This window comes from Carassius carassius, chromosome 40 (genome assembly GCF_963082965.1).
Source record: "Carassius carassius chromosome 40, fCarCar2.1, whole genome shotgun sequence".
In the NCBI taxonomy this organism is placed as follows: domain Eukaryota; kingdom Metazoa; phylum Chordata; class Actinopteri; order Cypriniformes; family Cyprinidae; genus Carassius; species Carassius carassius.
In genome coordinates, this window is record NC_081794.1 from 2,752,289 (window position 1) to 2,767,628 (window position 15,340).

At 36.6% G+C, this 15,340-nt stretch overlaps 2 protein-coding genes and 1 long non-coding RNA gene across 4 annotated transcripts in view; 1 reads left to right on the top strand and 2 right to left on the bottom strand.

Moving 5' to 3' along the window:
• The window catches only part of LOC132121944 (myosin-16-like), a 50,290-nt gene extending 45,245 nt beyond the window's left edge, over nt 1–5,045 (top strand). For both annotated transcript variants that reach the window (XM_059531702.1, XM_059531703.1), the window contains 3 exons: nt 1,082–1,282; nt 4,581–4,727; nt 4,835–5,045. In XM_059531702.1, coding sequence (XP_059387685.1) covers nt 1,082–1,282; nt 4,581–4,727; nt 4,835–4,984 — 498 coding nt within the window. In that variant the 3' untranslated portion in view covers nt 4,985–5,045. The remainder of the gene's footprint in view (nt 1–1,081; nt 1,283–4,580; nt 4,728–4,834) is intronic.
• A 918-nt stretch (nt 5,046–5,963) lies between these two features.
• On the bottom strand, nt 5,964–8,706 carry LOC132121945 (uncharacterized). Its single transcript, XR_009426332.1, has 2 exons — nt 8,245–8,706; nt 5,964–8,170 (listed from the first exon to the last, which is right to left on the bottom strand). It is a non-coding gene; the product is annotated as an uncharacterized LOC132121945 (long non-coding RNA).
• A 29-nt stretch (nt 8,707–8,735) lies between these two features.
• The window catches only part of LOC132121946 (growth arrest-specific protein 7), a 31,404-nt gene continuing 24,799 nt past the window's right edge, over nt 8,736–15,340 (bottom strand). Inside the window, exons 9-14 of the mRNA XM_059531704.1 lie at nt 13,475–13,553; nt 13,087–13,215; nt 12,517–12,640; nt 9,832–9,911; nt 9,001–9,099; nt 8,736–8,916 (exon numbers count right to left, since the gene is read on the bottom strand). Of these exons, the coding sequence (XP_059387687.1) occupies nt 8,803–8,916; nt 9,001–9,099; nt 9,832–9,911; nt 12,517–12,640; nt 13,087–13,215; nt 13,475–13,553 (625 nt within the window). The 3' untranslated portion in view covers nt 8,736–8,802. The remainder of the gene's footprint in view (nt 8,917–9,000; nt 9,100–9,831; nt 9,912–12,516; nt 12,641–13,086; nt 13,216–13,474; nt 13,554–15,340) is intronic.

The window sequence follows — 15,340 nt, forward strand, 5'->3', positions numbered from 1 at the left end:
TTTCAAGTCAGTATTGATACTTATTGATATTGATGACTATATTAATTTAGCATTATTGAGGAAGGAAATGCTCTCCGCGTGTTTGTTAGAGCTTGAGAATTATGGTAATTAAGAACCTTTCATTTAGGGCCTCATGAAACCAGTTTGGTTTTTAATTTTATTTATTTAGTTGGATTCTGTGTTTTATGATTTGAAATTGGAAATAATGAAATATGAAATAAAAAGTCAAAGTAATGACATGCTAAGTCATATTTATGAAATAAAATGTCATAATTATGACAAAGACATTCCATATGAATAATTGTAATTGACAAAAAAAAGTTGAAATTGACACAAAGTTAAAATTCTGAGATAAATTATGACATAAATGTTATGGTTATGAAATAAAGTCAAAATAATGACACACTAAGTCATTTATGAGATGAACATGTTATATGAAATTTATATGAAGGAAAGTACATTTTTACACACTGTACTAAGTCAAAAAAACATAACTAAGTTTACATTGTGACAGAAGTTATAGTTATGAAATAAAAAGTCATTTATATGTTGAAAAGTCAAAATTGTTCATATTTATGAGATGTTGAAATTATAGTTGAGAAAAAGTCTACATTTTCATTACGTTAATAACTTATGAAGTCATAATTATGACATAAACATATTTTTTTAATTATGGCTTTTAACTCTTAATTTCAGCTTTGTATCTTACAACTTTTTATGTCATATAATCATTATGATTTGCCAAAGCGTGAATTTTTTTTTTTTATGTGGCTAAATGAGCTTCCATGCATTTCCACATTTCAAATTGGATTAAGCTGTATCAAATTTGTTAACAAATTATACTATATATATATATATATATATATATATAAATAAGATGCTGCACATCAGAAGTGTACACATTTAAACATGGACAAAGGATTGTCTTGGTTGAATGATATATGATATAATGTTTCTGTCATCTTTATTTTGTCATTTGTGGTGTAGAGCAAGTAAAAACTGCCCAGAGCATATCATCATGACTGTTAGATCTGGTTTGTCCAGGCCTGACCCCGAGTCTGTGCTCTCTGTGAACGCTCAGGTGAAGGAGCTGGAGCTGGAGCTGGACAGCGAGCAGAAGAGACACGCTGAGACGGTGAAGAGTCTGCGTAAGAACGAGCGGCGTCTGAAGGAGCTTCTCTTCCAGTCCGAGGAGGACCAGAAGAACCAGCACCGCATGCAGGAGCTGGTGGAGAGACTCCAGATGAAGATGAAAGCCTACAAGAGACAAGTGGAGGAGGCGGTGGGTCACCTTTTCATTTTCACATAGGTTTGGACACTGGAAAATTTGGGCTAATTTCTACATTTAGGCCCACTAATACACCTTTCTCTGGAAGCCCATTTCTGCCACATAAAAATACAATTCCTACTTTGGTACACCACAATTATACTCATTATTGTGAAAAAAAAAATACCAGAAATATGACATAAAAAAAAATTGTGTGATATAAAGTCAAAATTGACATGCTAAATTACAGTTATGAGATACATCTTAATTATGACTTAAAAGTTGTAGCTATGAAATTAAATGCCAAAAATAATGACATACTAAGTTAAAATGATGACAAAAACATATATAATTAAAAGTCAATTATGACATTAATCATCATTATTTTGCAACAGCCATTCCTTAATCTTAGAAATACATTGAGAAATAAAAATCCACAGGCACAGTATCATCAGGTTTTGAGTGTATATAGATTTGTGTGTCATCTGCATAGAAATTACATTTTAGAGGATCCAAGAGATCTTAAAAGTTGACCAAGTGGGAAAATGTAGATATTAAAAAGCGAGGGGCCCAAAACAGACCCTTGAGGAACTCCAGATTTCACAACACTTACCTCTGACCTAAATCCGCCCATTAACAAACTACTTAAGGTCTAAACCACTTTAGTACAGTATCAGAGACCCCCAGGGTCTTTAGGGGCAGCTGTGGCCTAAAGGTTAGACGGACTAGTTACCAGAAGGTCGCTGGTTCGAGTCTCGGTGCTGGCAGGAGTTGTAGGTGGCTGGGAGTGAATGAACAATACCCATGACTGAAGTTACCCTTGAGCAAGACACTGAACCCCCAGTTGCTCCCCGGGCTCTGGATCTATAGCTGTGTGTTCACGGTGTGTTCACTTCTCACTGCTGTGTGTGCACTTGGATGGGTTAAATGCAGAGCACCAATTCCGAGTATGTGTTAGCATAAATAAATGTCACGACTTTCACTTTCAACTCTATGTAACTTATGGAAGCCAGGATGCAAATGCTCAAATAGATTGTTTTCAGTTAAATGAGAAACTAACTGACAACTCGCTCCAACATTTTAGCAAGAAAAGGGAGATTGGAAACGGGTTTTCATGATCAACGTTTTTTCTTTTTTGGTAGAGGTGTAACAGCAGCTATTTTAAAGGCTGCTGGCACAACACCAGTACACAATAATCATTTAAAATACTCAAGACAACAGGACACAAAGATCCAAAACATGACTGAAACAAACTAGTGGGTATGGGATCAAGTAAAGAAGCGGCTGCTTTCAGTTGAGAAACCTCCTTTTGAAGGGAATATGAGTCAAGTGTGCAAAAATTAGAAAAAGTAATACCAGTATAAATACTAGCATTTGAAGAAGAAGTACACAATAGGGTAGAGGTACCGACACAGTTTCGTACATTTATCAATCTTAGTGCCAAGAAAATAAAGACACTTATTACAGTACAAAGATGGGTTGAATTAATAACAGGCGAAAGACTATTACAATTCAACAATTTGTTAATGGAATTAAACAATTGTCTCGGTTTGTTTAGATTATTTTGTATTATCTTAGAAAAATTCCAGTCTTATACTCGTGTAAACAATCCTTCTATGCTTGATAATGAACAGTCAGACCAGAGAGACGCCACATACGATCTTACAACAGGAAGTCTTCATTGCACGCAAACCATCATTATACCAGGAACCAGGTCGCACAAATGATACAAAGTGTGATTTTTAGAAGCAAATGAGTCAATGCTAGACAGGAGAACAGAATTTAACATTGAAACTTTAGCCTCCAAAGGATCAGATTTAGAGAAACTACTTAGAGAAGTAGTTTTCATGAAGGCTCATTTGATCTCTATCTACGGTATGTCATAGTACGAGAATAGAAGATATTAACAACAGGAAGATTCATGTAAAAAAAAAAAAATTGCCAGATGGTCAGACAACTCTAGATCAGTGGCAGACAACTGAGATACAGTGCATCCATTTGAGATCACAAGGTCCAAGGTGTGACCTTTATTATGTGTAGCACAGTCACAAACTGATCCAAGTCCAAGCAATCAATAAAGGCTAGGCTATAAAAGATAAAGGCTCATGACAGAAGTTATAGATATAAAAAATAAAAAAGTCAAAATAATGACATACGACAATGACATAATGACATGAATAATGACATAATGACAATGACATTTATATGAAAAATAATAATTGAAATGTCAAAATCAGCATTTATCATTATGAGATAAAATTCTTAATTGTGACTACATTTAATTAACATTAAAATTCAATGTAATGTCATATTTATGAAATAAAAAGTCATACTTATTAAAAAGACAAAAATTATGACACTGCTAAAAAAGTATACACACAATTATAATTGAGATAAAAAGTCTTATTTATGATATATGCTATGAAATAGCTCAATGATATACAAAGTAAAATATAAATTGAAATTATGGGATGAAATATCAAAATGGATATTAAGTCATAACTATGAACTAAATTCAAAGTTGAGTCATTTTATTTGATAAAAACCTTTGTGACAAAGTCAGTTATGACATAAAAAGACAATTTAGTTGTCATAATTATGACTCTTAACTCATAATTTCGACTTTTCATATATAATCATAATCATGATTTGCCAAAGCTTGATTTTGGATGTCTTCAAAATTTTAAGTAACGTAAATTAACATAATTAATGCATAAAAAAAAGCATGACTTAGCAATAAGCAATAGCATTTTCTTTAAATGATATAATAGTGCAACACATAATGAATAATTAAAATGTAGTACAAGAAATTCCAATTGTATATTGTATTATTTTATGTGTTTTATTATTGTAATGAATATGGCCTTTGATGCTGATATGACACACGTATGAATAAATACTAACTGTAGAAAATGAATGCATTACCGAATGCTTTATTTTGAAGTGTGAAACTTCATCAAGCTGTCAATCATATGATGTTTTATTGACAAAGTCCAGGAGGAACACGTTCAGATAATTAACAGGAGAGCTGCACAATCATTAATCAACCCGACTGACAAGATAAGAGGTGTTTATATATACACAGCAGACTTACTGTACCTCTGTGCCTTGACAGTTTTTCCAGAATCCCTTCACCTCCCCTTCTCCACACTCACAACTATTCCTGTCCTAACCTGTGGGGGGGTACTCTGGGTTCGGGCCAAAATCAGACAGAATCCAAAAGCACATAACCTCTAATCTGATTCTTATACAGGTATGTGTGAACTTGTGGAAACAGCATGTATTTCTCTGATGTGCTGTTGTTGATGCACAGGAGGAGCAGGCGAATGTGAATCTGACCAAGTACAGGAAGACGGTTCATGAGCTGGACGATGCAGAAGAGCGGGCAGACATCGCCGAGTCTGCGCTCACCAAGATCAGGACCAAGAACAGAGGCAGCTTCGGCAAAGGCTACTCATCAGTGAGTGTCTGTCAGGACAAATGTTAACGCCATCCGTCTCCAGCAGGAGTCAGTAACGCTCTGCTCGTGTGTGTGTGTGTGTGTGTGTGTGTGTGTGTTTGACACAGGGTTACAGCACTCCCTACCCCGGTCTGGTGAGGTCGCCCAGCTCTGTGGGGTCAGAGGGCAGAGGTGAGAAGGTCACTGATGAGGACGAGTCCATCAGCTCTCTCATTCCCACATACTTGAATTCAATCAAGAAACTCATGATCGATTAGAATCAGAGATTTTTTTTTTTTTTTTGTCTTCTGCTTTCATCATTTTTGTCTCAAAAAATAACTGTAAACATATAAATCTTTGGATTACAACAAGTATCTATGTTCAGTATTATATTTGGCTATCATCAGCATGACTTTCATTTTGTACTGTAATTTAGTTTATTTTGTATTCGTTTTTTTTTTTTTTTTTTTTTGGAGTAGTTCACCCAAAAATTAATGCATTCACCCTCAGGCCATGCATCTGATTTGGAGAAATGTAGCATTGCATCACTTGCTCACCAATGGATCCTCTGCAGTGAATGGGTGCCGTCAGAATGAGAGTCCAAACAGCTGGTAAAATCCTTATAAAAGCTGTGTATTTGTAAGAAAAAAAATCTTTCAAGACGTTTTTAAAATAAATTGCAAGCCCATAATACATAATAGTGCTTCTTCCAGTGAAAATATCCATCTCCTGTTGTCCCTCACATCAAATTCCACCCACATAATTGGTTAGAGCTGATTTTGAGATTTCTCTCCTGATTCAGATCAGACAACTTTTTTAACTGATGGACTGGAGTTGTCTGGATTACTGTGTTACTATGTTTTAATCAGTTGTTTGGACTCTCATTCTGACGGCACCCATTCACTGCAGTGGGTCCATTGGTGAGCAAGTGATCCAATGCTACATTTCTCCAAATCTGATGAAGAAACAAACTCATCTACATCTCGAATGGCCTAGAGGTGAGCACATTTCTGACATATTCCCTTTAAAGGAGGACAGCATTAGTTATACATAGTCAATAGGACAAATACATATATGTTATGAAGTACACATTCACTCTGAAATGAAATCATGATTCAATATTCTGAAAAAATTAGAAATGCATTGAATGGAAATTCATTCCATATATAATATTCCCTTGCTCAGTAGTGTCATGTTTGCATTAATTTTGTATTTATTGATGAAAGCTACATAAATAGTGCAAACAAATAAATCATATTTAGTTAAACATTACATTTAATGTAATTTATATTACAGAAAACATAATAAATGGATGATATTCAGCAGTTATTCTTCATTTACATCGTTGTATAACAGGAAGAGAATGAATTATTTGAACATGTACATGAGTATTGCAGATGCGTTAAATGCATAAGCTGGTACTGTCAGAAAACAAACAATGAAATCCAGTTTAAACATCTTGATGATCTTTTAGGAAAGGTGTTAATTGATTTCATATAAAAAATAAGCATTGTGCAGAATAATTTACTTATATTATTTGTAGCTCTCTCACTATAGAGTAAATGGTTTGGGGAAACCATGTATATTTGATCAGAAGACAGAAAATAAAACATCCTTACACATGTGTTTGTGTTCATTTCTTAATTGAGTATGAAGTGATGTAAACCCTGAGTCCATGACAGCAGTGTGAGACTGTGAGCAGTTGTATTCATTTACAATATAATACCAGATCTGGTATGTTTATGGTTTTGCATTGAGTTGTATAATATCCTGCGTAAGCTGAAATCAACACTGACCCTCTTTACTTGCTGATCCATGTTTCTGGTTTTACATTATTCATACATGATATTCCAAAGGACAAAAGTTGATTATTTTCAGAATGTAATGAGCTTCTCCACCTGAATCAAATTTCCTTTCAGTGTTCATTTTGGTAAGTAACTCCCATTTCTTTTTAAAATTCCTGATATTTGCATTTCCTTTTCTCATTGAATATCCTGACTTCCCTCAAAAAGAAATAAAATTATGTAGTTAAATGGGTTCATGTCGACTTTAAAGGGACAGTTCACCCAAAGCCTAAAATTATGTCATCATTTTAACCCTCAAGCTTTTCCAAAGAAGAAGAGATCCTTTCTTCTGTTGAAGATAAAAACAGTTCCCGGTATGAAACTAAATATTTATCAAAAAATATGGAATGAAAAAAATGTTCAGTTTCATATTTTGTTCCATACTATGGAAGTCAAAGGCTACCGTCAACTGTTTAGTTTCATTTTTTTTTTCATACTATAGAAGTCAATGGGTACCATCAGCTGTTTAGTTCCAGATTTTTTCCCCCATACTTGGAAGTCAATGGCTACCGTCAACTGTTTAGTTTAATTTTTTCCCCATACTTGGAAGTCAATGGCTACCGTCAACTGTTTAGTTCCAGATTTTATTCCCCATACTTGGAAGTCAATGGCTACCGTCAACTGTTTAGTTTAATTTTTTTCCCATACTTGGAAGTCAATGGCTACCGTCAACTGTTTAGTTCCAGATTTTTTTTCCCCATGCTTGGAAGTTAATGGCTATCGTTAACTGTTTAGTTCCAGATTTTACCCCCCTTACTTAGAAGTCAATGGCTACCGTCAACTGTTTAGTTCCAGATTTTACCCCCCATACTTGGAAGTCAATGGCTACCGTCAACTGTTTAGTTCCAGATTTTACCCCCCTTACTTAGAAGTCAATGGCTACCATCAGCTGTTTAGTTCCAGATTTTACCCCCCATACTTGGAAGTCAATGGCTACCATCAACTGTTTAGTTCCAGATTTTACCCCCCATACTTGGAAGTCATTGGCTACCGTCAACTGTTTGGTTCCAGATTTTACCCCCCATACTTGGAAGTCAATGGCTACCGTCAACTGTTCAGTTCCAGATATTACCCCCCATTCTTGGAAGTCATTGGCTACCGTCAACTGTTTGGTTCCAGATTTTACCCCCCATTCTTGGAAGTCATTGGCTACCGTCAACTGTTTGGTTCCAGATTTTACCCCCCATTCTTGGAAGTCATTGGCTACCGTCAACTGTTTGGTTCCAGATTTTACCCCCCATACTTGGAAGTCAATGGCTACCGTCAACTGTTCAGTTCCAGATTTTACCCCCCATTCTTGGAAGTCATTGGCTACCGTCAACTGTTTGGTTCCAGATTTTACCCCCCATACTTGGAAGTCATTGGCTACCGTCAACTGTTCGGTTCCAGATTTTACCCCCCATACTTGGAAGTCAATGGCTACCGTCAACTGTTTGGTTCCAGATTTTACCCCCCATACTTGGAAGTCAATGGCTACCGTCAACTGTTTGGTTCCAGATTTTACCCCCCATACTTGGAAGTCATTGGCTACCGTCAACTGTTTGGTTCCAGATTTTACCCCCCATACTTGGAAGTTAATGGCTTCTGTCAACTATTTTTGTTTAAATTTTTTTCTCCATACTATCGAAGTCAATGGCTACCATCAACTGTTTAGTTTCTTTTGTTTTTTCTGTACTATGGAAGTCAATGGCTACCGTCAACTGTTTTGTTACCAACATCCTTCAATATATCTTATTTTGTGCTCAACAAAAGACAGAAGAAAGTCGAACATGTTTGGAACCACATGAAAGTGAAGTAAATGATGACAGAATGAACATTTTTGAGTGTACTGTTGCTTTAAGGCAAGCGAGAGCTTTGAATAGTCACAGAACTGAAATCAGCTGTAATAGTTGCAGCAGCAGTTACAGTATATATTACTACTATTTCACACACATGAACTCGGATCAATCAATGCTGAATCCTAATGTCACGATTGCATCAGAAGATACTGACAAGCACGTCAGTTCTCCCGAGTGAAATCCTGCAGATGTTCACACAGTTTCTGCCACACCTCGAGAGCTCTTTCAGTCAGATTTGTGGGAAGGTTATGGTACCTCGGTTCTCTCTCAAACTTCTCATGATCCTTCTCCTGGTTTAGAGCTTCAGAAGGGTTTTTGAGAGATCAAACCCATAGTAAGACGACATGGAGCGCTTTCCCTTCAGCCAGTGTTGCGTTGCGATTCAGTGTCTCTAAAGCTGCGAGTCTGATGGTCTCAGATGTCCATGTCCACCGGTCTCAGCTCGCCTGTCTTGTGTTCTTTGACCCACAGCTCTCGGTCTCTGGCGGGGTCCACGCTCCGCAGGAGTTTGTCCACCGGCTCTATGGTCTGGAGATGAAACATTAGGTTATCATGACTCTTGATCTGAATCAGACTGTGCTGTCTGTATGAGTGAGAGAGTGTTTAACTCACGCTTTGGTTGAACATGTCCGTCTCGTGTCGTAGCGTTGTGTACTGACACAGATGCTGTCTGATCATCTCCACACGCTCCACCTCCAGACGCTCAAGCTCCTGTCAGGAACGAGACGTATAGAGTTTGTCTAATTTGCTTGAGTTTATAAAAGAAAATGTTTTTGTCTTTAAATCACAGTTTTCTTGCATCTCTTAGCAGTGTTGAAACATCAAGCTTCCCAGAATTTCTCTGTTTTGTACTGTGTCCTACATCACACAAATTCTCATTTCTTATACAAATGGTAGCACTGTACAATAGTTAACATTAGTTAATTCACTAAGCAATGCATTGCTCATTGTTACAGGATTTATTAATCCTTGTTAATGTTAGTTTAAAATGGTTCATGTCAGCTCAGGTCCATTAAATATAAAGAAAAGCAACTTATTCATGTTTAGTAAATGTTGAGTTACCATTATCATGTTAACTAATGTGTTTAACTAATGTTTAACAGATGTAACGTGAAGTGCGACCATACAATTATTAAAGATGTTTAAATCTGCAAAACTTTACTTGGCATGAATTACAAAAGGGTGTGTGTGTGCGTGCACACATTGGTATAGGGGTGTTACGTGGGAAAACCTAAATGTGAAGCTTTATTTGAAATCAAATCAAATTATTTTCGTAAGTCCAAGTTCAACTGACAGTAGGTAACTAGTGTTATTCAATTCCAAGATCCATTGAAAAAAATAACTAAAACCCGTCATTGCAAGCTATCATTTGACTATATTAAGCAGTCAGAAGTGGCATTATCTGAAGAACTGGTGTCTGTGAAAGCACGGTCAATCTCTCACCAGACTGCTGGTCACCATCTCCTCAAACCACTTGGACTGGGACTGATTGTAGAGATCAACACATCGCATCAGATCATCACCTGAAGATACAGAGCCTGAGTTACACATGTGGGACTCATACATCATCGTGTCTATTTATATGTACATTTAGTCATTTAGCAGATGGTTTTATTCATGATAGGTAAAAATTGATAGCCTGAAGGCACTGTAAGTCGCTTTGGATAAAAGCGTCTGCTAAATGCATACATTTATTTAATTAAATTTATTTATTTATTCACGCAACTTACAAATGAGTACAATGGAAGCGATCAAAATCAACAAAAGAGCAATGATATACAAGTGCTATAACACGTCTCAGTTAGCTTAAACGCAGACAACATAGCAAGGGCTTTTAAATCATATAATAAATACAAAATAAATATAGAATATGAAAAGAATAGAGCAAGTTAGTGTTAGAGGCCTATTTGTTTTTTTGTTTTTTTTTTAAGAATAGAATTAGAGTAGAGAGTGCTAGAGTTAGAGGGTCAAATAAAGATGGAAGAGATGTGTTTTAAGCTGATTTTTGAAGATGGCTAAGGAAAAAGTCCGTAAAAGTGACTTTGTGCTTCTTTGGGATGAACAATCAAGCGACGTTCACTTGCAGAACGCAAGCTTCTAGAGGCACATAAGTCTAAAGTAATGAATTCAGTTAAAGGGGAATTTATGCAAATGCAAAGCCAGTGGTAGTTTTGTAGGCAAACATCAATGCCTTGAATTTTATACGAGCAGCTACTGGAAGCCAGAGCAAATTGATAAACAGGTGTGACGTGTATTCTTTTCGGCTCATTAAAAATTAATCTTGCTGCTGTGTTCTGGATTAATTGTAAAGGTTTGATAGAATTGTCTGGAAGACCTGCCAAGAGAGCATCGCAATAGTCCAGCCTGGACAGAACAAGAGCTTGAACAAGAAGTTGTGCAGCATGTACCAAATGTTGAATCTTCTTGATGTTGAATAAAGCAAATCTGCAGGATCAGACAGTTTTAGCAATATGGTCTGAGAAAGTCAGCTGATCATCAATCATAACTCCAAGGCTTCTAGCTGTTTTTAAAGGAGTTATGGTTGATGTGCCTAACTTGATGGTGAAATTGTGATGAAACGATGGGTTTGCTGGAATCACAAGCAGTTCTGTCTTGGCAAGGTTGAGTTGAAGGTGATGGTCCTTCATACGGCAAGAAATGTCAGTTAGACAAGCTGAGATGCGAGTAGCTACCGTCGGGTCATCAGGATGGAATGAGAGGTAGAGTTGAGTGTCATCAGCATAGCAGTGGTATGAAAAGCCATGTTTCTGAAAGACAGAACCTAATGATGCCATGTAGACAGAGAAGAGAAGTGGTCCAAGAACTGAGCCCTGGGACTTGGACACCTCACCTTTCCAAGATACCTTGAAGAACCTAGCTGAGAGATAAGACTCAAACCACTGGGGTGCAATTCCTGAGATGCCTTTTGCCAAAAGGATTAACAGGAGGATCTGGTGGTTCACCGTGTCAAAACCAGCGGACAGATGTGTATATATATATATATATGCTATTACTCATGCTTTACATTTAAAATGAACAGCATGGGCTAATAAGCTTCCCTGTTTGTCAGAAGCAGAAGCACAGACACACACCAGCTCAACTCTTATTATTACACCTGGTAAGGCACATGTAGGATACTTGAATACTGTAAATGTAAAGTGTATTACTTTTTTGTTTCAATCCAGAGTTTCCACAGATTTTTTTGTTGAACTGATGAACATTTATTTTTTTATGAGATGTGCAGAATTAAGAGAAACAGAAGACCTGAACAAATGGGCTTATGATTCAGCTCCGTGCCATCTGTTTCTGATTTTATTTATTTTATATTTTATTTCTGCCACATGGATGTTAGCTTACATTTATTTTTGCTGTACTGATCCACATTTGTAAATAAGAGTATTGCATTTATATCAGTATTTTCATACAACTGAAAAATTGCTTAAATATATACAATCACTCTGAAATGTTTCAACACTCTGCACCCTTTTCTCCGTTCATCAACTCCTAGTTAATATTTTATATAATATACAATATTTCTCTAATATGCCACAAATAGATGTGTCTGATTCATGAGAGGATAACAAAGGATGTTCTGCTGTTTATTCTAATTAAAATACACTATATATATATATAAGAAACATGACTGTTGATGTCTATGTTTCTATGGAAACCCAAAAATGAAACCCAAACCCTACTTTCAAATTCCTCTTTAATAACCATAATGTAACACTAGATGTCAGCAAACACAAACATTCCTCCAGGTTTGCTGTTTATTAAACTCATAGAAAATAGGTTTGTGTTCACAATAAAACACTTTTGCCTATTATTTCTAAAATAGTATGTGAATCGTTAGCCATTAATTCAGGATAAACTTCTCAACTCACTACCGCATTATGACATTGCATGCTTAATTTGGAGGCATCCAGTTATCATAATGGCAATTTTGCATTTGTAATTTTTTGTGTGAATAATCTTGATGGATTGACATGTCTATGGAGTATCTTTAACTCTGCACATCTCTTTTGGTGTTTGCTAATTGCTCAGGATTGCTCTCAGAGGATGTCACACATGTGTCATGTCTAAGGCCTGTATAGCCATGGATGCTTAGGATGCTGAAGCTGCACTGACCGGCGAGCGTGGATTTCCTGCGCGCTTTCTTGATGTCCTCCTCGATCTTACTGCTCAGTTTGATCTCCAGCTGCTGGGTCTTTAACTCCAGATCCTTCTGCCGATCTGCAAGCGCTTTCCGTGCCTGATGAAGAACATGAGAATATGAGAGACGCGATGAGATGAGCATGATGTGTTTTGGGTGTTCAGAAGCATCTGCTGTTGCATGTTGAGATCCAGATGCTGCTGAATGTATCAAGAGTTCTCAGTTTGTTAAAGGCGTCTGCTGTGTGAATTGTATAAATAATGATCATTTGTTTAGAGTGTGCTGTCCCTTTAAATTGTTTTGTTCCTGTTGGCCAGATCAGTAATGCTCTATGAGAAGGTCACTGGATTGAAGGACATGAGATTATATATAGAAACCCAGTGGGCTCCAGAGACGAAAAATGGTCCAGTTCTTCAGAAAATATGCTGGACTTTTAATAATGCATGAGAAAAATCCCTGTAACTTTAGAAGATGCTAAATATGAAGACTTAAATATGGCCATGTATTCATGACACATGAGATGAATCATGTTTTGCAGCCAGTACCTTCTCCACGCCGGCGTTTCGGCTGGCCAGCTGCTTCCTGAGATCCGCCATGTGATGGTCGAACTTCTTCATGTCCTTCTTGAAGTTTTCCCGGAATATCAGCAGAGGCTTTTCCACTTCACTCTGAAGCTAAAGCACATCAGAGACAGACAGAGTATTTTATTTTAGAAAGCTGCAAGAAACTAAAGCCAAACGTAAAAAAATATGTATTGCTTCAGTGTTGCAGAAATGCATATCCGTGTATATGTAGAGTAATACTGACAGTGTGTGTGTAACCTCTGCTCTCATATTCTTCAGAGAGCACATTCCTCCAGACCAGCTGTGCATTTAGACATGAATCCTACAGGCTCTAAATACAGTCCTGCAGCTTTCTGTTGCAACATCTCACCTTGGAGGAGAACTTGAGATGAACTTCTGCTTCATCTGCCAGGCTTTTCTTCAGCTGAGCCCAAGCTTCTCCAAGCGTGCTGAGAGAAGACGACAAACGACAATATATTTCATGAAATATAAACATAATAAAATATACATTAAAAGTAAAATTGTATATTTATATATATATTAATTAATAAAAAAATAATATATGTAACAAATATATTTTTTTATAAAATTTAATAGTACACTTTATATTAAATATAGCATAAAATATATATATATATATATATAATTTTTTATAACTCTTCTTGCTCTTTTCCTCCTCTTCTCTATGTTTGGTTGTGAAGCTGCAGTCATGAGTTTTGAATGTTGAGCGGATCAGACTCGACCGCCTCATTCCTGAGATATTTGGGATGTTTCGACTGAGCCGTTCTGAGACCTTTTCTTTCGGACTGACGCACTGATTCAAAGGAGCACTTTCAATAAAAGACGAGGGAGGAATTTAACAATCTAAACTTTAGCTGTGTCAAATCCACAAGGCTCAATATCAATCCCTTTCTTTCTCGCTGTCGGTAAGGGAAGATAATTCTGTATGAATCCATAAAAATACATCTGATGATTCATTTCTCCTCTGGTTTGAACCCTGCTTCTGTTTACTGAGAGCTGGGGATTTAGCTGTTATACATAAATATATTTTTCAATATTTTGACTTTTTCATTGAACATATATCTTTATAATATTTTTTTTTTCCTGCATTCATTGATCAAAAATATGGTAACAATTTTGAAATATTATTGCAATTTAAAATAACAGTTTTCTATGTGAATATATAGTCAAATGTAATTTATTTCTGTGATGCACAGCTGTATTTTCAGCATCATTCCTCCAGTCTTCAGTGTCACATGATTCTTAAAAAAAAAAAAAAAAAATTCTAATATGCTGATTGCTGCTCAACAAACATTTCTGATTATTATCAATATTTTTTTGTGGAAACTGTGATACATTTTACTTTTCAGGATTCACAGATGAATAAAAATTTCCAAAGGACAGATATTAATAATTTGTAATATTGTAAACGTCTTTCCTGGCACTTTTGATCAACTTAATGCATACTTGATGCAGAAAAGCATTATTTATTTTTAATTAGACCCCAAATCTTTGAACAGTAGTGTTCATAATGTATGTGCAGCATACACACTAATGGCACATGATCACCTCCAGAGGCCAGTCATACAATGGCAAAATGCAAAGCCATAAGGTCACGACCTGCAATACTGCAACAATGATTTCTGCATGGCAGCAACACAAGCCGTGAATTTAGGAATAGACAAGAGGTTGTGAGCGCATACGCAGGAGCTGGACAAAAAAAACAATGGTCAGTACAAGCGACGACTCAGCGGGGGCCGAGAGTCAGAAGAATGGCGGGATTGTGCCGTCTGTCTGTGGGACGGTGGGCGGCGCTCGCTGACATGCTTCACATTGTATATGAAACAATTAGTCTTCTCTACCAGACTGACGTGGTGCTGAAAAAAATCACTGGCAGTTGTGCTGATACCAAACAATAAAAGAGTACAGCAGCTGATGGGGATTTACAAGAAAACATGCACACTTGATAGTGATGATGTGTGACACTGTGTGATGGAGATAGTTTACCCTAACATGAACACTGTTGAAAACATGCTCACCCTCCGGACACCTTGAGATGGAGAGGAGTTTGTTTCTTCATCAGATTTGGAGAAATGTAGTGTCTCATCAATGGATGCTCTGCAGTGAATGGGTGCCGTCAGAACAAGAGTCCAAACAGCTGATAATAACATCACAATAATCCATCCTGTCCAATGTCTTTAGAAGACAAAAACGGTGTGTTTTTTAAGAAACAAAT